Source organism: Neophocaena asiaeorientalis, unplaced genomic scaffold, assembly GCF_003031525.2.
Source record: "Neophocaena asiaeorientalis asiaeorientalis breed wild unplaced genomic scaffold, Neophocaena_asiaeorientalis_V1.1 scaffold30, whole genome shotgun sequence".
NCBI lineage: Eukaryota > Metazoa > Chordata > Mammalia > Artiodactyla > Phocoenidae > Neophocaena > Neophocaena asiaeorientalis.
In genome coordinates, this window is record NW_020174923.1 from 9345801 (window position 1) to 9372300 (window position 26500).

Consider the following 26500-nt stretch of genomic DNA (forward strand, 5'->3'; position numbering starts at 1 on the left):
CCTCCAGAGGGTGCATCCTGGATGAGGGTGGGCCCTGATCCAACGACTGGTCCTTATGAGAAGAGGGAAATTAGGACACAGAGGCATGTGCAGAGGGGAGACCACGTGAGACTCAGAAAGGTGGCTGTGTGATGTGTCCACACGCCAAGGACTGCCAGCAACAGCAGAAGCTGGGGGAGAAGCCCTAGGAGAGATCCCCCCTCAGAGCTTCCTGAAGGAACCAACCCTTCCAACACCTGATTTCATACTTCTGGCCTCCAGAACCGGAAGAGAAAAAACTTCCACTGTTTGAAGCTGCCCGGTTTGTGGTCCTTTGTCATGGCGGCCACGGGACACTAACAAAGCAGGATGACAGGTGTGGCTGGAGAAGGCGGCATAGTGGTGCTGGGTCTCAGCGGCCCCCAGGCCCCTGTGGGTCAGGCCAGCTCTGGTTCTGTCCCTGCAGGGTCACTGCGCTCGTGTAGCCCCCTAGCCCCGGCCTCGCTGCATCGGGAGACGGCGGTCTCACTTCCCACTCGATGCACAGACGCATCGAGCGTGAACTCTCCACCTCCCCCTCTCTCCCCACCGGCAGTTGCCTGTGCCTGGAAACACCCGTTCCTGCTCATCTCGCCCCGGCCACTATGAGACATTTCCAGAAGGACCCTCATTACCAGGGCCTCCTCTCAATTCCTCCTCCGTGAATTGCCATCTGGCTTCTGCCCCTGTCGCGCCAGGAAGCTGTTCTTCCTGAGTTAATGGTGAGCTCCCAGCTGCCAAATCCAGTGGCAACTTCCTGTCCTCGGCTCCTTGACCCTCCGGACGCAACCCTCTCGACACTGCTTCCCTCCTGAAGCTCTTTCCTCCCTGGCTATGTGGGGCGTCACCTCCCTGGTTTCCCTTCTACCTGTTCCTTCAAGGATTCTTTTTCCTCCCAACATCTCTTACCACTCTCCACATCTCTCCGGGAGACCCAGTTTCCCCAGCACGGAGCATCCGTGGGTCAGACACACAGCAGGTGCAGAAAGCACTGGTGGAGTGAATGAATGAATGAAGTGGACGACTGAATGAGTGCAGCCGAGGTATTTCTCCTGAGGCTGTCAGTCCCAGAACGTTGCACTGGGGTTTCTACTCAAGACCACGCAGGATGTCCTGGCGTATAAATTACTAGCCTTGTGTCCAAGTACAAAAACATGCCTCCAGGATCAACGGCAAGCCTTCCATTTCTTAAGGTTTCAAACATTTCTCACATCCATCCCTCCTCCCCTGTCCCCAGTGGCCACCCGTCATCTGCTGCCAATAAACTCTCCTCGTCACGTCAGAAAGGGCCCCTGTGCCGGCCCTGGAGGCTGGTCCAGGGTCAGTCCCTTCCTGCCAAGAGCATCCCCATGTTTCACACTCCATCCACGAACATCTGACCACCACCAGTTCCTGGGAAGCTCACACTCTCGCCCTGATGCCCCTTAAATGTTGGTTCTCACTTGGAATGCTTTCCCTACCTGTCGACCTGGAAAGCTCCTTTTCCTGTCGGGGGCTCAGCCCAGACTCCAGCTCCTCCAGGAAGACTTCCTGTCTCCACAACAGGCCCAGACCCTCCCTCCCTCCTCAGAGTTCCCTGCATGTGGTACAAACTTCTGTTTCGTTAGCTGCCGTGATGCAGAGTCTCCATGCATTACGTCACTTATTCACACATCTGTCCCGCATCCTTTCATTGCCCCCACGCTGCTGCCTGGGGAGGGCCCAGCACAAGGTATTTATCACATGAATGAACGAGTGAGTGAATAAATGAACGCATTCGCAGGAAACTCTGAAACGCCAGTGCCCTCCTTTTTCTCTTCATAGTTTGGAGCAGGAGAACAAAAGCCCAACTCACGGGTTCCACCCTAGATCGGCCGGGTTGATGTACAGAATGCCGGCTCTGGAGACGGTGGCCGGTGTGGCCGTTCTCAGGTGGCTGATCTCGAACACCAGCCGCATGGTGCGGTTCAGGGGGATCCGCTCATTGCTGGCCAGCGTGAGGACCTGGTGAGGGACACAGGCCTGTGGGTTTCAGCCCCAAAGCACCCTCGTGCTGAGGGTTTCACAGGTCACATCTCAGAAGAGGAGGAGGTCGGGGACACTCCCCGTACCCCCACCAGCCACCAACCGGCTTCCCTAGTCCAGCGTCTCCCTGCCGTTCTCGATGCCAGCCCCCCCGGCCCTTCCCACCCCGGGGCCACGGAGAGTGTCCAGATGTGCGTGGATGACGTAGGACTTCACTCTGAGGCTAAAGTTGCCTTTCAAACCATGACCCCGCCCCGCCCCCCAGGAATTCTGGGGGTCCCTCCTCCACCCAATTGAGAATCACTTTAAGCTGCTTCTAGATAATTCTCAACACTGTCTGCGCCTTCCAGGACATTAGCGGCCCCTCCGACATCGCGCCACGCGTCAGTCAGACAGGAACGCTCGCTACGCCTGCATCCTTCGCCCACGCTGCGGCCAAAAAGCAGGTGAGCCGGGTGCACGCGGGCCTGCATCCAGTGAGGAATGCGTCTTGTGATGGGGGGGGGGGGCTTTCCCTCGTGCATAACGCTTTGTGCAGAACTCCAGGCAGGCCCCCTCCTGAGTCCCCATGCACAGCGGGTCCTGTCTGCTGAGTGCGGCAGGCGAGACATGTGGCATGTCCCATATGCTCCCCTCCCTCACGTTACTGCCATTCTGGGGGGGTCAGCTCAGGGATCCAGGGGTCCCTCGTACCTTGTTGTCATCCATGACGGTGTTGAGGGACTCGATCCACATGGGGTCTATGTCCCCGTCCAGGATGATCCACTTGGGGCCGTCGTGAGGGATGTTGGCCAGGTCCCGCATGATGGTGGAGAAGAGGCCTGTGGGCGGTGGGGCTCTGTCAGGTCCAGCTCTGGGTGGCTCTCCCTGGGGCCACAGGGGCTGAGACCAAGCTCGCCCCCTCTGGGCCAACACTGGCCTCTCTCTCAGAGGTGGCCAGTGCCCTACTTCAGAGGGACAGCGGAGGCCCTCAGACAGGAGGGGACCTGGCTCGTTTCCTGCCCTTCTCCTGACCCCGAGGACCCACCTTTGTGACTCCACCCCGACCCTACCCCCCGACATCCCCCCCAAGTCTGGTCCAGTTCTCAGATTCAACAGCCCTACGTGGAAAGCCACTGCCCCGCCCTGCACCCCTTCACTCATCCCTTCCCTCCTTCATTCATTCACTCAATAAAGGTTTGCTGAGTGGTCTTAAAGAGTCAGGCTCAGGGACTTCCCTGGCGGCGCAGTGGATAAGAATCCGCCTGCCAATTCAGGGGACAGGGGTTCGATCCTTGGCCCGAGAGGATCCCACATGCCGCGGAGCAACCAAGCCTGTGCACCACCACTACTGAGCCCACGCTCTAGAGTCCGTGCTCCACGACAGAAGCCACCGCAATGAGAAGCCCGCACACCTCAACGGAGAGTAGCCCCCGCTCGCCTCAACGCAGCCAAAAATAAAATAAATAAAATTAATTAATTAAAAAAAAAAACAGGAAAAAAAAGGAGTCAGGCTCCGAGCAGGGGGCGTGGGGACAACTGAAGCCCCTGCCCAACCCCACAGAGCTTGCATCCCAGCGGAGGGGGTGACGATGCAAGATACACGTGCAGGAATCGATGCCAAGTCACAAAAAGAAAGCAGGGGGAGGGGCAGACGGTGATGCGGCGGGCAGGGGGCCTCTCACAGAGGGGAGACTGGAGCAGAACCTCCCTGGCTTCCTGTCCCGGGAGGGGGACGCGTGGAAGCTTGGGTGGGGCGGGGGTGGGCATGGTCCCCAGGCAAGCAGTACACACCCGCCTCTTCCAACCCCTCCAGTTGCCCCTTCCTCCGCCTGGACCACCCTTGGGGCCCCGCATCTCCCCTAGCCCCTCACCTGTCCTTTCTCCAATGTCCCGAGTTTTGTTTTGTTTTTTTTTTTTTATAAAGCACAGATCTCACCAAGGCCCTTCCCCGGAGACACACCATCCCCAGCACCCGAGGCTCCAGCCTGCGCTTCAGGGCTCTCGTCCTGTGGCCCATGGGGTGGGGGCCCTGTCTTCCCTCAGCCCTGCTTGAGGCAGCGGTGCTGAAGCTCCGGTGTCCATGGCCTCCCCGGCTCCTCCCGCCTGGGAGAGCGAACCGGCCCCTCTCTGTGGCCTTCCTGCTCTCCGCAAGCACCGTCATTACGTACCACGCGTGCGTGTGGGCCCCCTCACCGCCGCTGGGCCTGCTGAGGGCCTCCCTCGGGGGCTCGTCCACGTGCTCACTGCACAGAGGCCGGCCGAGCGGCCACGACAGAGCGGGCCCGCCGTGGACCCAGGCCTGGGACGCCTGCTCCGAGCCCTCGCCCTCTCGGCCCTGCCGGGGATGCTGCCCGCATTACCATCTTTCCACTCCCTGGTCATCGGGTTGATGATGCCGAAGAGCTCGTCGCAGGTGACGGCCTTGGGGTCCAGGTCCACGGCGACCGGCTTCCTCTGCAGGTTCTGATAGGTCTTGTTCAGAGACTTGAGGACCTGCACCGAGGCGGGGGCTGCTCACTCAGTGCCACATCCCGCACCCAGACCCTGCGCTAGGGCCCTTGTGTGAGCTCCAAGGGCCCTTGAAGACCCACAGGCAGAATCCCTGCTCTGGGCCTGCTTTGCTTTGGCGACACGCGGGTGAGTTTGCGACCCCCAAACAACGTCCAGGAAGACGCCCTGCGATTGTTCCTGCCTGTGCACAGAGGAGGGCTACTTGTGCCCAGACTGGGTAAAATTCATACTAGTTCCCTGATAATAAAAGTAACTGCTCGCTGAAAGAAAAATTAAAGGAAGGAAACTACCTGTAATTCTTCCCCCGCAGAGAAAAGGGTTTCTGAGGACATCTGAGGATGTTTCCCATGGGTATATGTGTAGACAGAAATACACACATTCCTTTTTAGAGAACTGGTTCCTACAGTTTCTGCCTTCTAAAAATAACTTGCAGTGAACATCCCTCAGTTACATAGTCTTTGGAAATGATCTTTAATAATAGCGTAATAGTCCATCCTGTGGGCGGCTAGCTGAACACTCCGCTGGTTTAGAATTTTCCGATGTTATAGGTATCAGTCATGTTGGCCGCCGCCCTCTGCTTTCCACTGTGCCCAGGCAGTGGTAGGGGGCGGGGGACAGGAGGGTGGGGGGTTGGCTGCAGAGAGGCTGTGTGACTGGAGAGAGGAGGACCTGGGAGAAGGGCCTCATCGGCGGGACCAGGGTCCGCTGGCCACTCCTCGCCTCCCCTGCCGTCCCCGGCCCCCCCGTCAGAGCTTCCTTCCCGGTCCGTGACACCCTTCCGCCCGGGACGCGCCGGGCTGGGTCCCCGGGTGGGCATGTACCTGGGACTTGCCACTGCCCGCGCTCCCGATGACGAACACCGAGTGCCTGACTTGCAGCAGTTCCTCCATCTGCACCACCTTCAACACGAAGCTTTCCTCCGCCTGCAGCTGGAGCTCCACGATGCCCTGCTTAATGGCCTGGGGAAGGCGTGTGGGAAGGGGGCGCCGGGCCCGCCGTGCAGGGCGAGGGAGCCCCCCGCCCAGCGGAGAGACCAGAAGGGAACAGCGGCCCTGCCCGTGGGGATGTTTACGTGCTCCGCCGTGGGTGCTACTGAGAACCCCGTGCGGGGGATGGGTTTGCCCAAAGCATCCTCCCCTTCCTCTCCCGACCCCCCAGCGTTGCAAGAGGGGCTGGAGAGGCAACCCGTAGCCTCAGGACGTTCCTCGGGGCAGAGGGAGCCGTGCATGTGTGGCCATTGCCCGCTGGCAGACGTGACCACAACTCCAGTGTGGTACCTGCCACTTAGGCAGGTACCCACCCAGCGTGTGGCGGAAACAGGCATCCTCGGCGGGAAGGAGGCCGGGGTGTGGCTTCCCGGACCACCATGACCCTGGCTGTACCCACCTTCTCAAAATTCAGGTCCCGTTTCCGAGGCACGTCCAGTGCAGGGAAGAGGTCCCCGATGAGCCCCATGAACACGGGCAGGTCGTCGGCGATGATCTTGGGGGTGTTGAAGTCCCTGAGCGCCCGCATCAGCACCTGGTCCTCTGCTCGGCTGGGGTCGCCCCTCTTCAGGGAGCCGGCCACCACCAGCACAGACTTGATGGCTCGCAAGCCCCAGTCATAATGATCCTGCGAGTGGAGGGCAGGGCCGGGCGGGCGTGAGCGCGCCGTTGGGGTGCTGGGACTGAGGCCAGCCTGCCGCTGGGACGCGTGGAGGCTCCACCAGGCTGTCTGGGAGGCATGCGGGCCAGCTGCGTTTGTAACCCCTCCCGACCCCAGCTCTGCGGGCCCAGGACGCTGTCACACACCTGCTTTGACAGCAGCTCTTTGCACAAGGTGTAGAGCGTGATGAACTTCCTGGCCAGAAGGCGGGCCTCCAGAAAGCCCTCAGACACCAGCATGATCTCGCATATCAGTTCAAAGTCGGGGACCACCATGGCGCAGGGCCTGAGGGGGTCAGCGGGGTCTGCCTTGGCTTCTCCCCCTCTTCCAATCATGCCCCCACCTGCCCCTTGTCACCTAGGGGCACACCTCACCTGCCAGGAGGAGCACAGCACCACTGGCTGAGAGTCTAGGCGCGGAGCCGGGTTCCCAGGCCCCCACCCGCCGCTTGGCTGCGCTCCCGCTTCACTTGTTCCTCCTACACCCTGCGCAGGGGCGTCTCCAGGCCCTGCATCCCTTGACTCAACTCCTCTGAGAGTCACCTGAGCCCCGTCCTCCCTCACTGGCCGGTTGTGCCTGAAACGGGACCTCCATCCCAGGTGTCAGAGGCCCTGGCGGGCTGTTCCCTCTTACTCGGGCCTTGTCTCCAGACTCCTCCTCTCCCACAGCCCCCTCTGGTCGGCCTCGCCCTCTGCCCTCCACAGCACGCTCCTGGGCACTTCCTCATGCCATCTCTGCCCACCACACACCTGAACAAGGCCTTTAAGTTCTCGGGCAGCTCCGTACGTCCGGCGTACCCGGGGTTCATGGTGATGAAGAGGCCAACAGTGGGGATGAGGCTTATCATCTCTCCCAGGAAATTAAACGTTTCTTTCTTGGCCCGAATTGCATCTTGGATACATTTTACCTAAACGGTGGGTACACAGACGCGTTCACGTGGGAATGACCACCTTCGACGGGCTGGACGGATCGTCGTTTGTGCTAAAGCGTGTGGCTGTGAATTTGCAGAGGACCTTCCTGATTTTTCTTTTTTTAAATTAAACTTTAAACTTTGATACAACTGTAGATTCACGTGTAGTTGTAAGAACGAACGTGGAGGGGATCCCATGGGCCCCTCCCAGGCGCCGCCCAAGGGTGACCGTAGTGCAGCATCGCCACCAGGACAGCAACGTGATGATGGGACATTTCTGTGACCTCAGGTGTGGTCACCCTCTGTAGCCACCCCCACCGTTCTCCCACCCTGCCCTCCCCTGAGCCCCTGCAGCCCCTCATCTGCTCCCGTCTCTGTGATTCTGTCTTTCGTGAACGTCAGTAAGCGGGATGGTACAATGTGTCATCTGAGACGGGCTCTGGTCACTCGGTGAGACGCCCTGGGGGTTCCTCCAGGTTGTGGTTGTTCCTTGATATTACTGAGTGGCGTCCCACCCCCTAGCCGTTCTGTGTGTCCCGTTCCTGCTCGGGCAGTGTGACCCGTGGGAGGGCTGACTGGTAGCCATCCCCACATCAGAAAGTCAGCCCCGGGTGAAATCTGAATTCAGGGACCATTTAGCTGCCTTTGACCCTCGGTGGTGCTGAGCAGCTGCAAACCTCCAAGCCACCACTGGAGGGCGCCCTGAAGCCGCAGTTTAAGCCCTGACCTAGGAGCCTGGGGCTTTGGAGCAAAGCGCTTGCCTAGTTGTCCAGGACTTTCCTCCCAGACTGGTCTGCAGCGTGCGGCTCACAACCCAGCAGGGCAGGGGCTGGCGGTGGGACCCCTCCCCTCCACATGGAGCCTCTCCTAATGTTCCGTTCCAGTTCCTGCTCCTCCATCCGAGTCAACAGCTCTCCGTAATTATCCTGGGGTCTGTGCACTGACTTTGGGGGCAGGGGTCCCCAAGGCAGCCGTCAGCATTGCCCATGGGTCCAGGGGGCGCTGGCTGCCCTCGTCTTCTCTTTGCCGTACTGGCCTCCAGCCCCAGGGCTTGGGGATAGTTCCATGTCTATGCCGAGGTGGGGAAACAACAGTGGAGGAGGCCAGCTATCTGCACTCACCCCTAATCATGCCGGCAAACCCATTCTACAGATTAGAAGATGAAGGCACAGACAGTTCAAATAAAGCCCAGAACTAGGCAGTCCTGCACTCTGTCATGGGTGTTCCCAAAATACTCGGGCTCATTTCCTCCTTCTCTCCCTCCCAGCACCCTTGTCTAACTGATAAACTCCTAGACATCCTTCAATGCCCAGCTCCATTGGTAATTGAGACCAAGCCCTCTGTCCTGGTCCCCTAGGCAAAACTGATTATCCCCTCGTCTGTATTCGGTTACCTATGTGCCACTGGGTCTGATCCTTACTGTTTTCCTTCTGTGGGCCCCTGAAGGACAGGGCTGGGGTCCCGCTCACCTTTGTGCCACACCCCCCAACTCAGTGAGGCTGACCTGACCCTACAGGAAAGCTGACGAGCGCCAAGCCGGCAGGGCAGTGAGTTCCCGTACGTGACCCAGAGACCACACGGGCCCTACCTGTACGGCGATCACAGACAAGACCTCCACGGAGATTCGATTGAACTCATCGAAGCAGCCCCAGGCTCCAGTCTGGGCCAGGCCCTTGTAGATATTGCCACAGGACTAGAAAGGGTGAGATGGGAGAAGCACGCGTGGAGAGCCCTGCCGGGAGCCCCTACCTGCCCCATCAGCCCCCTGGCCGAGGGTCAGGCTGGGGAACTTTGGGGCCCTCAGAAGGCTAGAGGCAGGACGTTCACTCCCTGGGAGGGGTAATCCTGCCCGGGGCCGGGTGCCAGGAAGAGCCCAGACCCTCCCTGGCATGGGGGCTTTGCCCGGGCTCAGATTAGGGAGTTTGTGTAAAGTTCAGCCCTTGCATTTTCCACTAGCACACAGGAGAGGGGGCTTCCCTCTAAGGTAGGGGGACGGACGGCAGGCTCCAGCTGGATAATCAGGATGATTCTTCAACGTTTACATACAGGATCCCTTCTGGGAGGATCCAGCTTCAGATTTCACTTTTCTAAAACCCAGAAGGCCGGTGCAGGCTGCGGCCTTGAGAGTCAGAATGGGCAGCTGTCCCCACCCTCAGCCTCAAGATGGGGTCCCCTGGACTGTGGGGCTCCGATGGGGGTGGGGCAGGGAGGCCCCCTGCAGGCCCGAGCTCCTGATCTCAGGGTACCCCCCCAGCCCCCAGGGGCTGCTTTGACCTGACCTCCATGGTTACCCCTCTTCCGGGCCCTTTGAGAGCTGTGGCTGTCCTGCAAAGTCTCCAGTGACCGCTAGGACCCAGCCCCTACCCAATACCCACCCCTCATGCTACCCTGCCCCCCAAGCTCTCAAAGGTGCTCACTCTGTCTGGTGACCCCAGTTGTCGGGGACAAGCTTGGAATGTAGGTTGGGAGGGGTTACCTCCCCAGGGGAGGCAGGACTGGTTGTGCCCACCCTGAGAGCCTCTACCAGACACGCTGGTCATGCTGTAGAGGCCCAGCCTCCCAGGAGGGCCAAGGCCGCCAGTGGGGGCACCACTACTCAGCCTCTCTGTCTGGTGGACGCCGTCAGCAAACTGGGGAGCTTGTGCCTCCTGCCTGGGTCCGGCCTGCAGTGTCCACACATCTAGAGCTCACTTGGGGCGTGGAGGCTGTGCCTTCTGAGGGAGGGGCCGTGGGTGGTCCTCCCTGGGGACTTCAGGCCCCCCTGGGCCTGGGATGCGTACCTTGTAGTCCATCTGCTTGGAGCAGTTGAAGACGTAGACCATGGTGCCCAGGGCTCTGCCCAGGTCCTTGGTCGTCTCTGTCTTGCCAGTCCCGGCGGGCCCAGCGGGGGCTCCGCCCATGATCAGGTGGAGGGACTGGGTCAAGGTTATATAGCATCTGCAAAGGACCTCCAATCACCTCGCAGGCGGCAACCCCACAGCCGCCCACTTTCTTTCACTGTGGTTCAGTGACACCCCCAAGCCCCAAGGAGGCACCAAAGGGAGCCGGTAGGAAGCACTTGTGATGTCGCCAAAGAGCAGACACCGTCTTGCCGGGGCGGATGCCACATGGGGGCTGTGCCCACCAGGGCGTTAGAGGAGGCCACTGCCTAACGTAACAGTCACTGACGGTTCGCCCTGAGCAGCTGCTGGTCTGAGTGCTTTTTGCTGTTAAACGACTCGCTTGACCCTCAACGAACTGCTGAGAATTTATAAAATAACGTCCCCACTTCGCAGGTCCTCAGAGAGGCTGAGGAACACCCCCAAGGCCATACAGCCAGTGTCGGAGGGAGGGAATAGGATCATGGTCCCCGAGTCTGGGTGCCTGGCCGGTAGCAGGACTGAATCTGACCCAAATGCCCGGACCCGTCAGCCTCAGCAGGGCACGTTCGGGTCTGACAGCGCAAGGACTCACGGGGAAGGGCCCAGAGAACAGTGTGAGTCCCCCCGCTGCATTGCTCAGGGCCAGGCAGGAAGGCGGCCGGTGCGTCCTCACCTGTCGGTGAGAGGGGTAATGACCAGCCGTGGAGTGTTGCCCAGGTACTCGTACGAGTACTGGATCTGGGCATCGCAGATGTTGGCAAAGCAGTGCTTCTTCTCCTCATCCCAGCGGTGCCGCAGCTGGGACTGCCAGGTGAAGGCCTGGGCGCTCTCCACCTGCAGGAGGGGCAGGCCGGTTTGCCTCCTGCTGGCCCCTGCCCCAGGGGGGGGGCTCCCCGGCCTCCGGCTCCTCCCGTGGTGCCCACGTCAAGCCTAACTCCGTGCACCACTGAGTCTCGCTGAACCGTGGGCACCCCTGATCGGGCCGCTTGTCCAGTCACTTACCAGGGCTGAGACAAGGGATGAAGGAGGCAGTAGCCACTGCCCGGAGTAGTGTCGCCCGCCTCCCTCAAGCCAGGAGGAAGCAGCAATAACTGGGATGGGGGCGTGCGCGGGAGTCCCAGGCACCAGCCCCCCGCGGGGTTCCCGGCCCTTCCCGGCGCCCGTGCCTTGGCGGTGATCATCTTGGCGACCACATCCCGGGCGTGGACGTCGATGGTACAGATGGTCATGATCTTCGTCCTGTCCCCGGCGCTGAGGTTTCCGATGAGCAGGGTGATGAGTGCGTTCAGCTGACTGATCTGCAGGAGCGAAGGCGCCTCGGCTGGGACACCCATCGCGGGGCGGGCTCTGGGCTGGGGGGGGTCCCCCACGGTTGGGTAGGGAAGACCCCCGTGCTCTTGTTCACAACAACGAGACACAGAAAGAAGCTCTCGCTATCTGCCAACTGGGGGTGGGGAACGCTGGGGAACAGGCCCCCCCATGGAACATCAAGGAGCCACTAAAAATGGTGTAGAAGAAGATCGGATGCCGTGAAAGACGGCGGACGTTACGTAAAACCAGGATTTTAAAGCTGTGTGGACAGTTTATATATTTTTGCCTAGGAATCGATTATATGCACACAAAAAGATTAGAATGTTAGATAAGAATTTGTTGACGGGGTTATATATGGGTGGTGGGGTTTTTATTTTAAAAATTATCTTTAGTTTCTAAATTTCTAACCAAGAATCTTTTAAAAAGTTAAATCAAAAGGGGCCCCCACTTGCCGCAGCTAGAGAAAGCCCTCGCACAGAAACGAAGACCCAACACAGGCAAAAATAAATAAATAAATAAATAAAAATTTTTTTTAAAAAAGAGAATGAAAGTCACGTACTTCTAAAGCGGTTACTCTTGGGCAGAAGGATGTTGGGGGGTGCCAGTATTTGGCTGCTTTTGACCCACAGAAATGGCAGTGGCACAAGGGGGCACCTCAGGGCAAGAAGCTTTGGATGGACATGGGATGGGGGCACACACCTGCTTCTTGTTGTAATCTTTGATGGCGTTTTCGTAGCCTTCCTCCAGCCTGGCAAACGCCAGGCCCACCTCGGTTGTCCACCAGATCTGGGTGCACGAGAGCGCAATCTGAAAACAGAGCGGCCCCCGGCCCCCCGCCAACGTAAGCGTCGTTCTCGGCGTGACAGAAGAGTGCACGTCGGTAAGGTGGCTGTTCTCCGCCCACTGTGGCTAACCCAGGACAGGTGAGCTCCATCCACCCGGCCTCAGACCTGGGCGGGGTAGTCAAAGATCCACTGCTCCCTTGGCTTCTCCTCGTAAGTCACCACGGCTTCCGGGATCTCGTGGCGGAGTGTAGCGCACATCCTGTCCAACACCCGGTTCAGCCAGACCTCCACCTGGGGGCGGAGCCACAGGGACCAGAGAGGGGTGAGCACAGCTCGTTCCGATGGCTTGCTTTGTCATTTAAAAATTAAAGGACCATTTGTCATCCTCCTCCTTATCATCCCAGGGGTAGAGATACCCAGGTTTTCAGAGCAGTAAGAATGACCAGCTTGAAAAATGTGGTCAGCAAGCCCAGCTGTCCACGCACAACTGGTTGCATTGGGCATCGTGGGCACAGAGAAGGGAGGGGAAACCAGAGGAAAGTCAAGAGGAGAAGACAGTCTATGTCTGACCCTATGAAGTGGCGCTCACATGCAGAGACGCGGGGCCTGTCCCCCCAGCCCCGCGTCCCTTACTAGTGGAGCCCCCACTAGCTCCCCAGGTGCATCATCTCCGGGTCTTAGACTGTCATGTGGACAAACCTGCTGACGAGCCTTGTGTGTATCTTAAAATACAAAACTTCAACTGACTGCAACTGGGGGGGAACATACCCAAATGAGATAATTGGGTTGGTTTTTCTTTTAAACTACAACGACAGTGCAGGCAGAGCTCGCTGTAGTTCGTGGTTATGTCTGTAAGCAGTCACGTGTGGGAAGCATCTGAACGAACTGAGGACTGGATCCTGCCACCGGCCTGCCAACCCCATCTGGCCAGGTTCTCCGAATTCAAGTTGCGGGAGCTCGGGTTTTCTTGCGTGAGATTTTTACCCCCCAAGCTGACTTTCCTCTGAATTACATTTCGCTTAGGCTAATGTCAAGATCGATTCGGAGGCTTGATCAATACTTGGGCAAAGAGATTGGGGACTGCCTCCTGGGGTGGGGGGAAGCTGGAAAGGGGGCCGGGCTGCCCAAGGTAAAGGGACCCCTCTGCTAAATCAAAGCAGTAAAGCCCCTTACGCTGGGCAGGAATGAAAACTGGCTGGTTCAGGTGTGTGTGGCCCCCTTCAAAGAGGGGGGCGGGTGCCACTAACACTAACCCCTTGGCATTAATAATAATAAATAAAATAATAAAAACTCAATGGCATTAATAAACCTTTTCTCCCCCTCCGTCCCCTCCTTTCTCTTCTTTCTGTTTCTCACAATGCACCTCATACTGTGTAGGTAAGGCTGTGCTGGAAATTCTACAGAGAAGCCCCTTAAGCATTTGTTCTGACAGGCAGAGGGAAGGAGAGAGGGGTGGTCCCAGGCTGGGGGTGACAGCCTGTCTGAGGCCGTGTGGCCCTGTACACGCTGCACTGTCGTCCTGGGTTGGGGGGGGCGTCACTCCGCACACGCACGCACCTGCCCCGAGAGGTCACATTCCCGGTCAAAGTCCACGTACTCGTCCTCCTTGCTGTACATGCCCAGGCCAAACTTGAGCGGCTTCCCGTCGGCGTCGAGGCGGAACTTCAGTTTACACAGGCTGTCGAAGAGCTTGGACAGGTGGCGGCTCACCTGGGTTGGGCGGGGGGATCACTGGATTTTGCAGCCAAGGGGTTCAAAGGCAGGAGACACGCAGCCTGGGTCTTCCTCGGGGGGTTTTAAGCATCTTTTTTTTTTTGGCTTATACCTGCCGCCCCCACCTCGCCTCTGGGATGTTGACTGAATGCACTTAGCCAACAAATGGCAAAAACTGGTCTCAGGCGGAACCTTCCGAATGTCTGTTCCTGAAGATTTCTTTTCCTTGAGACGGTTCTGTCCCGGGCATGGGACCCGCGTCCCTAGGTCAGACGCTCAGAACCTAAATTGTGGGCCACCCTGTGGCTGCCTTCTTGTGTGTCTGGAACTTCATGATTAAAATAAGACAGTCGCTTCCCTTCGCCGGGGTAGCTAACCCTCCTCTCTTTTAGAAGAGGAACCTCGAGGGACCTTTTCTTCCTGGCGCCTGGGATTTATTAGGATGAGCGGGCGTGTCTCTCAGAAACGGGCATCTCACCCATTTTCCAGAGGACGCGGATGAGGCTCGGGGAGGGAAGGGCAGGGTCTGAGACCAGTCCCAGGTCTTTCTGTCATGGCCCAGCCCCTGGGTGGTTTCAGGTGTGGATGACCTCGTGGAGATGCCACAGGGCCACCTGTGGACACTCCTCCAACATCCCAGGGCCACCCGGACATGGAGCCAAGCCGGGACCTGCCTGGAGCCTGGAGGCCGCACCTGAGGTCGGCCTCTCTTCACAATGCCAGGGGCCCACCTACCTCCACGGGGTCATTTCCGTTGGAGAGAATGTCCAGGAGGTCGGCTGAGGAGACGAAGTAGAACCTTGGGAAAGCAAGTCTTTTTGTCTCTAAATATTCGGCCAGGGCCTTTTCACACATGGCCAACCTTGGGGGAGGAAACAAGGCTGCTGAGTCCTGCTCGACAGAGGGTCTTTTCCAGCCCATCCTTCCACGCGCTAGACGGACAGCCCCGGAGACGCCCAGGCTGTTCACAGCCCCAGTTTGATTCAAATCTTCCACACTTGTTCTCTGCCAGCCCCTGACCTGGTGGGTGTCCCCAGGTATGATAGGGTATAGTTTAATCTCTGCAGTCAATGCTTCTTCTGAGGCTGAAGGCCCGCCCTGTGGCCGGCGTGGCAGGTTGTGGCCTGAGAGCTCGCACTCTGAGGAAGGGGATGTGTTAACCCACAACCTGGGGCTTTCCCCGTCCTGGCCAGCAAGGGGCACGTGACTCGGGTTTCTGCCACAGTGAAGCCCCTCCCCTGGACAGTGTGGGACCCACCTCTTCTTCAGGTTCTCAAGTTTGTTATAGAGACCAGGTTTGTTGGTGGCTTCGACCACGTTGGGTGTTTTCACTGCCTCCTCCATCAAGGCCTGGGAAGAGAAAGGGGCCGCCACGGCATCAGGAGCCCTGTTTTCTCCAACGGAGCCATTTCCGAAAGTGCCCAGGCAGGAGCGAGAGAGCTGTGCTCACCTTGAACTCCTGGTCGATGTCATCAAAGCGTTTGGAGTCCTCCGGCAGCTGGGCGCGGATGTCTTTGGAACCAATGAAGATGCTCTCCAGGTGGCTCCAGGTTCTCTGGACCTCGAACCAGATGGAGATGACCGAGTCCGCAGTGGACAGTTTCTGCTGCCAGCTCGTCACCTCCTTCAGGAAGTAGGACAGGTACCTGGACGTCATCAGGTTCTGCAGCTGCACCTGGCTGTCCTCCAGCGTCTCCACCAGCACCTCATCTGTCTTGAGCATCGTGGTGCCTGTCCGCGGGTGCTGCCTGTGCTCAAACTCCATGGTGGACCAGGTACTATCCAGGGTTTTCAGCACCTTTTGGGGGAACAGAAATCGGGTCAGCAAGTGTCTGGCATGAGGGGCTGAAAAGGACCCAGAGTTCCCTAGGACATGGAAGGAACCCCTTCAGAAAGGAGGCGCTTTTCAGAAAGCCAAAATGTTCACGCCAATGTTATTTACAATGGCCAACAGATGGAAACCACCCAGATGTCCCTCAATGGATGAACAGATCAACAAAATGTGGTGCATTCATATAATGAAATATTATTTGGCCATACGAAAGAGTGAAGCTCAGGCACATGCTACAACATGAAGGAGACTTGAAAACATGCCTAGTGAAAGAAGCCAGACACTGAAGCCCACATATTATATGTTTCCCTTTATATGAAATGTCCAGAAAAGGCAAACCTATAGAAACAGAAAGTGGGCTCGTGGTTGCTTAGAGCTGGGGTGGGGGGTATGAGAAGATGGGGGGGTCACAGCTAAAGCGTCTGGGTTTCATCGCTTTTTGAGGAGACGAAAATGTTCTAAAATTGACTAATTCTAATATGTGATGGTTGCACATATCTGTAAATACGCTAAAAGCCATTGAATTGTACACTTTAAATGGGTGAATGGTATGGTATGTGATTTAGAGCTCAATAAGTCTGTTAAAAAAAAAGAAAGCCAAAATGTGACAATTCAAACTCAAAAAACAGGTGAGGAGAGAGGTTTGAATCGCAAAGGAGTCAGCCAGACTTTCCGTGTGTCCTGGAACTGCCCCGGTTACTGGCTGATGGCCGGCCCTCCTGCCCCCGCCCCCCCTTCAGCTTCTCAGAAGGCCGAGGCAGGATGGACCACAAGTGAGCGTGCTTCGTAGGGGAGGAGAGTTCAGTAGGGTTAGGCAGGTGGGTCGGGTTCAGCATCATCCCCTACAAAACGCACTTTGCTGTCAACAAAGGCTACCTTTTCCATGCCAGACTCTTTCACAGCCTTGTCTACGATGTTTTGGACCTCGTCTTCGTATTGATGTAGGTTCAGCTGGAGTAAATCCGCCAGGGTGGTCTCATCTGACATTTCAAACTTCACCTACGGGGGAAAAAAAAGAGGCACATTCCACGTCAGGTCACATGTTCTCCCGTTGAGGGACAGCTTTGTCCTTCATGGAGAGGCAGGCGAGGGAGGAACCCAGGCCATGGCGGGGGCAGTTGGAAGCTCCGTGACTTGGGCAGTCACTTCTCCAGGCCTCGTCTCTCCTCCCTGTCAAACTGGTAACAGCAGAGTCCACTGATAGGGGATTGAATAGTGTCCCCCCCAAATTCATGTCCACCTGGACCTCAGAATGTGACCTTATTTGGAAATAGAGTTTTTGTAGCTGTTAAGGATCTTGAGATGAAATCGTCCTGGATCAACTGCACAGAACCTAAATCCGATGACAGGTATTTTCATCAGAGAAAGGGGAGGGAGATTTGAAAGGCAGAAGAGCCCACGTGACCACTGAGGCAGGGATTGGAGGGATGCGGCCACAAGCCAAGGATCACCTGGGGCCACCAGAAGCCGGAAGAGGCAGGGAAGGGCCCTCGCCTAGACTGCCAGAGGGATTGCCGACACCTTGATTTCAGGTTTTTGGCCTCCAGAGCCAGGGAAGACTACACTTCTGAAGTTTTAAGCCCCCCACGGTGTGGGGCTTTGTTACAGCAGTTGCAGGACCTGATCCACCACCTCAGGAAGCTGCCGTGTTAGTAACAGTTGTGGCCAAGTCACAGGTACTATTACTCCAGTAACAATACCAGGTGTTTTCATGGTGTCACCCAGTCCTCAAATCCTTCTCGCTGTCACACAGACAGACGTTTCCAGGCCCCGATTCCAAGCCTGCCGTGGAAATTGGTTTAACCAAGTGATGGAATCGAGTGTCTCTCAATCATGGCTGGAAAAATACCTGCCCGGGTCTCAACAGTCCTCGGTGATGCCCAGTTCCTGGGACGTTTTAGTTGCTTGTTGATCACCGCCTGGGGGTCTCTCCCAGGCCCTGGATGGGGTACACGAGCCTGCTGGCCAGTGGTCTCAGCACTCAGGATAACCCTTCTGCTCGTCTGTTTCTCCCCGCCAGGGCCCAGGCCACATCCCGTGTGCTCCTGAAGCTGTTCCTGCCCTTCCCTCGCCATGGAGGTGACTGCCTACTCTATGCTCCTAGAACCACCCCTGAGCACCCCATTCGGCGTCCCGAACACCGTGACCCACGCTGTTCTTTCTTCCTTTGCTTCCCTGAGAGCAGGGCCCGTGTTCTGTCTCTCTGCATCCTTGGCATCTACGTGGGGCCTCTGCAGAGTAGCCGTTCCACAGAGTTTTGTTCAATGTTTGCTGACGGTGGGGATGTTCCTATTTGCCTTCTGTGAGTGTCAAGGCCAGTGACCCCCCACTGGGGGATATCCCTGGGAAAAATTGGGTGCTAGGACTCTGTGTTCCTGTGGTGCGTGGGGGACCTGGGGAGCTATTCCTCCGCCCCAAACTTCCTGAGCCCCGGGGACATTCACCTTACAACCAGAACTGGCTGCATAATTTGAGGGGCCTGGTGCAAATGAAAATGATGGGGTCCCTTGTTAAAAAATTATTAAGGACTTCAACATGGTGACAGCAGAGCATCCAACCCAGAGCGGGGCCCCTCTGAGCGCAGAGCCCGAGCGTGCTCAAAGCTGGCTTTATCAGCGTCAGCCCCGCCCATCCTCTAGCGAGCCCCCAAGGAGCAGCGCCCTCCTCCCCCGAGGCACGGTACCTGGGTGGCCTGCATGAGCTGCCGCCAGTGGCGGTTCCGGATGGCGGGGTTCTGCAGCTCACTCACGGCGCGCAGGGACGCGATCATGTTCTTCACGGTGTTGTCCAGCCCCACGAAGGCATCCCAGCCCTTCACCTCCTTGTCCAGGGACCTCACGGTCTTGGCGAACTTCTGGCAGTCTGCGTCCATCTGCTCGACGTTGATATTCTTCCACTTGGTGGTCTTCCAGTCACTGATGCTGGTGTTGACCTGAGATGGAAACTCTCAGTGTCTCCTCTACTGGGGACACTTCAGGAAGGCACCTGTGCCACCTTCCTGCCATTGCTCTCAGGAAGCAAAATCCAATGAGTCTTGAGAACTAATGACAGAGCTTGGTAAAGTGGGTGGATACAAGGGGGAAAAAAACCAACAACCCAGTTCCACCATAAAAGATTCAACTTAGAAGTCAGCAGTTAAGAGATATTTTGGCAAAACGTGGGCCTTGTCACTGCTCACCAGGATCTAGTTCTGTCCCACTTCTTGGTGCAGCCACGTCAGTTGCCTCGACCAATGGAATGTGGGTGATGCCCGACACTTGGGGGCAGAAGCACTAGATTGCCAACGCCTGGCCCCCAGTTCCCTCCGTCTGCCTTGGCAATGGTGGATGGGTGCACTGAGCTGCCCAAGGGTTGCTTGGAACTGGAGTGTGGACTTTGCGTGAATGAGAAATACATGTCTGTGGTTAACTACACACGGTTTTGTTCTGTTTTGTTTTGTTTTGTTTTGTTTTGTTTTGTTTTGTTTTAGGGCTGTCTGTCACTGCAGAGTAACCTAGCTTATACTGACTGATTAAACACACCAGGAGATATTTCACTCACGAAAGGATGAAACAAGACACAGGCACTACTGGGAGACAACGCTACCAAGAGTGGAGACAGAGCCCTGTGAAGCCACAGTCTTTAATTCAGGGTAGGCTGAGAACAGCTGTGAAGCTGGACGGGCTGGTCCTGGAGGGGGTCAGAGGTTGCTGAGACAGGCTTGGGGTGGAAAGACACGGTCTTGACAGACATCCGTGTCAGATAAAGACAAACAATTGGGGTGTTTACAACAGAGTTACCTTGCAGATCCCAAGACTCGAAACCTTAATCCCCACAGGCATTGATGGCCCTTTCTGGTGCGTTTAAGCTGCTCTGTACCCGTTATCATAAAATTGTCCTGGCTAGTTTGTTTTGGAGAATTTTTCTTGCAACACCCTGACCGGAAATGCTTAGCGTTATCTCCTGGGAAAAGTAACCTGTATCTTGGGTCTGCACTAAGTGTTGTCTATCGAGGGAAAGTGCAGCATCCTGGTCTGACTTCACCGACTGCTCAGTAATGTCGTTCATGCACAAGAGACTTGAATTCAGTGAACTGTGAAAAAAATAAAGCATCGAGAGGCATCGATGGGTTCTCTCTCTTTGGGGGTGGTTGTGAGGTAGCCTGGGGCTCCAAAGATTTTTTTCCCCCTCTCTGTGAGAAATAGGTAGATTCAGCATGGTCAGGATGAAGACATTTACAGCATTTCACTATGATGTAATAAAAAAAAAATAAGATAACTGACAAGACAGAGCCTGCTCCTGGGTGGGGACAGTGAACATGGCTGTCAAGAGGGGAATTCTCCCCGGATTCGCTCATGGAGTAGATTTACCTCTAGCTACAGCTGTAAGAGTTTTCTTTTGGAGGGAGGAGGATTTTTCAGAGACTCTGAAGTTCGTTCAAGAGCACAAGAGAGAAGAGCTAACACAGACTTAGAGAACGAACTCATGGTCACCAGGGGGAAAGAGCGGGGAGGGATAGATTGGGAGTTTGGGATTGACAGGTACACACTGCTGTATTTAAAATGGATATGTGTAGGGACTTCCCTGGTGGTGCAGTGGTTAAGAATCTGCCTGCCAATGCAGGGAACATGGGTTTCAGCCCTGGTCGGAGAAGATCCCAAATGCTGCGGAGCAACTAAGCCCATGCGCCACAACTACTGAACCTGCGCTCTAGAGCCCAAGAGGCACAACTACTGAGCCCAAGTGCCGCGAATACTGAAGCCTGCGCACCTAGAGCCCGTGCTCCGCAACAAGAGAAGCCACCGCAATGAGAAGCCCGCACACCGCAACGAAGAGTAGCCCCTACTCGCCGCAACCAGAGAAAGCCCGCGCACAGCAACGAAGATCCAACGCAGCCAAAAATAAATATATTAACAAAACAAATAAAATGGATACTTGTATACGTATGGCTGAGTCGCTTTGCTGTGTATCTGAAACTCACAACATTGTTAATCGGCTACGCTCCAATATAAAATTAAAAAAAACCTAAATTGTATATGGAATAAATACTTTAATTTCTCTAAAAAAAAAGATAACCAGGGACTTCCCTAGTGGTCCAGTGGTTGGGACTCTGTGCTTCCACTACAGGGGACACGGGTTCGATCCCTGGTTGGGGAACTAAGATCCTGCATGCCTCGCGGCATGGCCAAAAAAAAATTTTAAAAATAAAATTAAGCCATTGTCTATATATATATAAAAAAAAGATAACCAACAAGGAGCTACTGTCTAGCACAGGGAACTCCTCTCCATACTCTGTGATAAATGGGAAAAGAATATGAAAAAGAATAGATACATGGTCCTACTGGGTCTGCACCTTTGTAAAAGAATGTCACCTATAGCTTGAAATATTCCCGGGCTTGACCTTTAAAGGTATAACACTTTTCCATTCATACAGAGATTAAAAAGTTGCAGAACAGAAAATAACACTTGTCTTGTTGGAGGTCAACATTGCGACCAGAACTATGTGGACAGCTGCAAGAACAAAGGATCCCAGCACCAAGAAGTTTGCAACAACCAGCCACACCCTCTCCCCTTTTAGTATACAAGAAGCCTGAATTCTACTCGGGTAAGAAGGTTCTTTGGGACACTAGTGGGCCATCTTCTCGGTCTGCTGGCTTTCCAAATAAAGTCGCTATTCCTTGCCCCACCCCCCCAAAAAAAAGAATAGATACATGTATGTGTATAACTGAACCACTTTGCTGTACACCTGAAACTAACACAACACTGGATTGACTATACTCCAACATAAAATAAAATGAAATAAAAAATAAAAAGAGAGAAGAGCTAAAATATCTCTGGAAATACAGGAGCCAAGAGGTGAGACTGGGGAGCGAACACGCGCACCTCCGCTGTGGACACACAGCCTTGATACCAGGAGCAGTGAGGCTTCCTACTCGTCGTTTTGCCTCCATCAAGCATCAGAGGCAGCTGTTATGGAAGGATAACGGGAGCGCCCCCTCTTGGTGCTGGGATGCTGCCCGTGGAGCCCCCCCAAGCCCGTCCCCTGAGGCTTGGCGCCCCCCTCACCATGACGATCATGTCCCAGAGCTCCTTCAGCTGGCGGACCTCTTTGTGACAAGCCTTGAGTTGCTTGTAGTCCGGCACTACGACCTCGAACAGGCTCCCGGATTTGCACAGAGCCTCCATGACGCCCTCCATGGCCGCGATGCTCTTTTGTTGCTGGGGGCACGCAGAAGCCGGTGAACAGGGTGCCGGCGCTCGGCAGAGCCTTCCCCGTCTCCCCCGCCAGGTCCCCGTGAAGCCCAGAGCCAACACCACGCATACAGGGTGGTGGCAAACTCTCCAGCTGGGAGGGCAGCGGCCTCCCCGCCCGCCCCCAGCTTCTCCTCTGATGGGAGGGTGGGTCATCTCGGCGAGCTCAGGTGTGAGGACTGACTCTTAATGGACGTTGCATGAACGCCAGACTTCCTCCTAACATCTTCTGACTTCCCAGAACCTCCCCCATTCTCTCACTGTATATATTTGTATTGTATTAAAATGTATATAAGTAATGCTTGATTGCTTTGAAAACTAGAAAAATCTAGATAAGCAATGAGGAGGAAAAAAAGATTCGTCCTGAGCCACACGACTAAGTGCGGGCAGCTGTGAAAGCTTTGGTGTGGAGTGTGTACCATGCTCGACTGGGTACACAGGGGGGTCCCGAGTGTTTGCACCCTGCCTTGCGGGCCTCTCTCACCACGGACGTGGTTCCTAAACAGACCTGACAGGGGAGCTCTTCAAAGAACCTAGCCTGCGTCCACGGCTAAGTGCTAGGGGGGCTCGAGGGAGAGAATGGTGGCGTCTCTGCTGTGGGCTGGGGGCGTGACTGAGAAAATGCCCATGGAGAGAGGGCAGGATCTTGGCCTCTGGGAAGGGTGGGCTTCGAGGCTGAGCAGGGGAAAGAGCAGAGGCTCGGGGAGGGAAACTGTGGGGTGGCCCTAAAGGACATCTTGGGGTGCCCTTGTGCTCACGCCTGTGGTACTGCAGAGTGTGGTCGGGGTGTGGGCTGGGCCCGCGCAGAGTGGGGGCTGAGCACTGTGCTGGGAGCATTGCGGTGCCCCCCTGTGCTCCTGGGGGCCCCCCAGGCCCCATGTACCCCAAACGCCCCTGCCAGGTGGAAGTCCATGGGGCCTTAGCCTGAATGGGCTGCCCGGTCCGGGGCCATGGAGCTTGCACGTTGGACACTGACCATGAACTTGGGCAGTGGGAACCAGGGGACACAGGTGAGGCTTGGCCACCAGCTGCACGTGGCGAGTCAGGGAGAAGAAGGCGCGAGGGAGCAGGGTGAGTGCAAAGCCCGAGGGGACGGCGAACTGCTGAACGTGGGGACCTAGGAGAGGGAGGGGGCTGAGCCGCAGGGTGGGTTTGTGAGGCTCGTAGGATATTCAGATGTGCACACACACGCACACACACGTGTACGGCCCTGAGCCCAGTCCCATCAAGGCCACGTTTCTGGGCTCATGAGAACGACAGCTTGAGGAAGGATGAGGAAGCATCAGGGTCCCCAGAGTTACTACCCCATCTCCTCCTTGAGCAGAAGTACCTTATTGAGGGACGTGTAGGGGTCGGGGTCGCTGAAGCTGAACGGGGCTTCTTGCCTGAACTTCTCTCTGAACTCGTGCTGCTTGAGCTGCAGGAGGACCACGTGGAAGCCATCAGGCTCCCGCCCCAGGGCCCAGCTGCGGTGCATGCGCGCCCCGTCCCGCCCCGCCCCGCCCCGCGCCGCCCCGAGGCCGTGGTACCTCGAACTGCTGGCATCTCCGTCGCAGGACGCTGGCCTCGTGGGCCTGCAAGGGTGCCACGTTCTGCTTCACCTGGATGGCCAGCTTCTTGGTGTTGGTCCACTGCTCCGGCAGTTCCTACACAGGCAAAGGCCAAGGACCACTCCTTTTCCTGCTCTTTTGAAAATTTTCTACTGTGAAATAATTACAGACTCAGGGGGAGTTGCAAAAATAGCACAGAGAGTCCTGTGTGCCCGCCCCCAGCCTCCCCTGGTGGTGGCATCTCACAAAGCGGAGGCTCGATACCCAAACCGGCATCCGACACTGGGGCGTGTCTGTTAGCAGGTGATGGAACTTGTCGGTTTTCGCCCTGTGTTTTAAGCTGAATCCATGTGTGCGTGTGAGTGCATGCACTGTGAGCGTGTGCAGTCCTAGGCAATTCTACCTCATGTATAGAGTCCCATAACCCCCGCCGCGATCCACATACCTCGCTGTCCATCACGGTGAAGGAACTGTCTAGTGTTACCTCCTTGTACCTGCGCCCAGCACCGCCCCCCGCCCCAACCTGGGCAGCCACTAACCTGTCCTCTGTTTCTACGATTTTGTCATGGCAAGAATGGCTTTAGCAATCAGACGAATTTTTGTATTTTCCAAGTTCTCCACACTTGGGCAAATATTGTACTTATTATAAAATATTTTAAAGAAAAAAATCCCAGCCCCCAAATTCTTTACCCACAAATAGACATTGTTTCACATTCTTCTACAATTAACTAACAGTCTGTTGGCAGCGACACACCTCAAACGTTTGTCAGAACTTTTATCTCACCGCTCACCCTGTCCATAGCCCTGGAGCCCCTGGGGCCCGGCCACAAACGCTTCGAATCCTGGTCCTTAGCTGAGCCCCGGGCGGGGCAGCTGGGGCAAAACACAACGTGCTCTAAAGCAGGGCCTGGGCAGCATGAGATCACCGCGGAGATCACGGCGGCCACCGACACACAATCGACACACAATCCTGTCACCCCTGTGCTGTGGGGTCTCGGGCACTGGCTGGAGTTAGTGCCTCCCGGCAGGGGGCGTCAGGCCTGTTTGACCAGTCCCAGAGCCAGGGCAGAGAAGGGGGGGGCAGGCAGCCAGGTCTGGGAGGAGACAAACTCCAGGGGGGTGGCTGGGCGGTGGCTTCAGGACCCAGCTTCAGCACGACCACCGCCCAGCCCAGCTGCACGTACAGCTGCTCTGACACCGACAGCTGACGCTCTGCGAATTAGCTGTAAAGCACTGGGCTTTTGGAAGTCCCCTTCAGCCTCCCTGCTGTGGCCCACCTGTCCCACGCGGGGCCGGGGCCGGCTGCGGGCCTTCCCAGAGCAGCTGCCCCACTGCCCTGCTGGGGCGCCCTCACCCGGTCAGGTCTCTGCCGACCCCGTTCTTGGTCCCCAGTCCCTCGTGCCCAGGCTCCTACTGTGCTCAGGAGGAGGTGTGGGACTTGAAGGCACTTTTATCCACTGAAACTCCAATCAAACGGAAGAGCTACTGCCCTCCCCCCTTCCGGAGGCGGCCTCACTGTCCCCTCGTCTCCAGAGAGCCCTGTCCTCCCACCCTGCCATTCCACGGGGACCCCATGTCTAGAAGAGGAGGTCTAGCCTGCAGGCCCCGGCACAAGAGCCCGCCCTCCTCTGGCCCTGCCCACAGCTTCAGCTCCCCCAGCGGGGGCCCCCCAGGCCTGTTTACCTGAAGCTTCATGTGCGTCTCCTCGGGTATCTCCTCCCCATAGGACTTGAGCAGCTCGATGGTCTGCTTCAGGGGCTCAAACATGTTGTCGGTGGCCGTCTGCCTCTCCTTGACCTTCATCAGATGCCCCATCGCCTCCACGAGGCCGTCATAGTCCCCCTCCTTGAGAGGCTTCATCAAGCCCGCCCTGGAGACTTTCATGAAGGCTTCTAGGTCTGCGAGGCTGGTGGGTGAGAGGCCGCCTGTGATGGGTGCCTGCCCAGCACCCCTGTGCCTCACCGGCTCGACTGGTCGGTGAGCACCGCATGGAGCCACGTCTCAGGGCAGCCTTTGCTGGGCCTCCCGGACAGAGGAGCTGGATTACACGCTCTCCTGGCTCCACGCCCCTCCCGGCCCCGACCCCACCTGTAACTGCACAGGTACCACCGGCACGTTTCACGCCGGGCTTCCCTGCCTGACTCAGGGCTCCTGAAGGGTTCCTTGGCATCTGTTGCCCAGACACGGTAAGTGCTCAGTAAAGAAGCAATGACCGAGGGACCAGGACCTCCACGCCCTGCCAGGTGACACCTTCCTGCTGGGACCCACCCTCCGTGGGGCTGCCGGCCTCTGAGCCTGACCTTCACCCCAACAGCCACCCGGTTTGGGGGAGGAGGTGTCCAACCGACACTTCATGGAAGGCCGCCTGCAGGTGCCCCTCGCACATAGCTCTCTGGGGCATGACCAATGTCAGGCCAGCGGTCCTGGTGCCCACCTGTTGACCACATGGTTGCTCAGGTGCCGCTTGAACATGAGGCTCCAGCGCTTGATGGTGTTGAGGAGGGCCTGCTTGAAGGGCCGGCAGTCACACTGCAGCCAGCCGTTGAACACCTTGGTGTTCTCACACTTGGACACCTCTTCATACAGCTTCTCATAGGAGTTGATCTGGAAGACACAACCCCGTTCACCTGTCGGGCTGCCGGGGCCAGGGGTTGGGGCCAGCACAGCATGTGTGTGTGGGGGAGGCCCTTACGAGGCACTAGTTTCCTTCTCCCAGCACCCCCGGGGTGCCCTGCGGCCCAGCAGTCTACCCCCGACACAGGACAGCCTGTCAGAAAGGGACATCATCAAGCAAGGCCAGCAGGGGCCAAAAGTTTCAAGGGGTGAATGGGGTCCCGGGCACCCATGGGGCATCCCTTAACTCTCTACGCTGCTGCACGTCCTTGGGCTCTCAAGCTTCACCAGCCAGCTGTCCCCCCACCCCATGTGCATCTCCCTGTGGCTGGGTCACCCTCACTGAGCTTCAGGAAAAGAGGTGAAGTTTTGTAAGTTCGCTATATTTTCTCATGTCCCATATCCTGGTTTTTTTGGCCGCACTGCACGTCTTGCAGGATCGTAGTTCCCTGACCAGAGATCGAACCCAGGCTATGGCAGTGAAAGCTGAGTCCTAACCACCAGACTGCCAGGGAATTCCCATCATGCTCTAT

At 56.8% G+C, this 26500-nt stretch overlaps 1 protein-coding gene across 1 annotated transcript in view; it reads right to left on the reverse strand.

The window, feature by feature from the left end:
- The window catches only part of DNAH17 (dynein axonemal heavy chain 17), a 159650-nt gene that overhangs the window by 51409 nt on the left and 81741 nt on the right, over window positions 1–26500 (reverse strand). The window contains exons 26-49 of the mRNA XM_024760605.1: window positions 25789–25958; window positions 25038–25260; window positions 23334–23450; window positions 23135–23221; window positions 21619–21771; window positions 18257–18505; window positions 16450–16572; window positions 15193–15540; window positions 15001–15092; window positions 14478–14604; window positions 13587–13739; window positions 12195–12320; window positions 11944–12051; window positions 11100–11231; window positions 10607–10767; window positions 9853–10009; window positions 8661–8765; window positions 6912–7069; window positions 6309–6447; window positions 5902–6129; window positions 5337–5474; window positions 4365–4497; window positions 2716–2843; window positions 1853–2001 (exon numbers count right to left, since the gene is read on the reverse strand). Of these exons, the coding sequence (XP_024616373.1) occupies window positions 1853–2001; window positions 2716–2843; window positions 4365–4497; window positions 5337–5474; window positions 5902–6129; window positions 6309–6447; window positions 6912–7069; window positions 8661–8765; window positions 9853–10009; window positions 10607–10767; window positions 11100–11231; window positions 11944–12051; window positions 12195–12320; window positions 13587–13739; window positions 14478–14604; window positions 15001–15092; window positions 15193–15540; window positions 16450–16572; window positions 18257–18505; window positions 21619–21771; window positions 23135–23221; window positions 23334–23450; window positions 25038–25260; window positions 25789–25958 (3704 nt within the window). The remainder of the gene's footprint in view (window positions 1–1852; window positions 2002–2715; window positions 2844–4364; window positions 4498–5336; window positions 5475–5901; window positions 6130–6308; window positions 6448–6911; window positions 7070–8660; window positions 8766–9852; window positions 10010–10606; window positions 10768–11099; window positions 11232–11943; window positions 12052–12194; window positions 12321–13586; window positions 13740–14477; window positions 14605–15000; window positions 15093–15192; window positions 15541–16449; window positions 16573–18256; window positions 18506–21618; window positions 21772–23134; window positions 23222–23333; window positions 23451–25037; window positions 25261–25788; window positions 25959–26500) is intronic.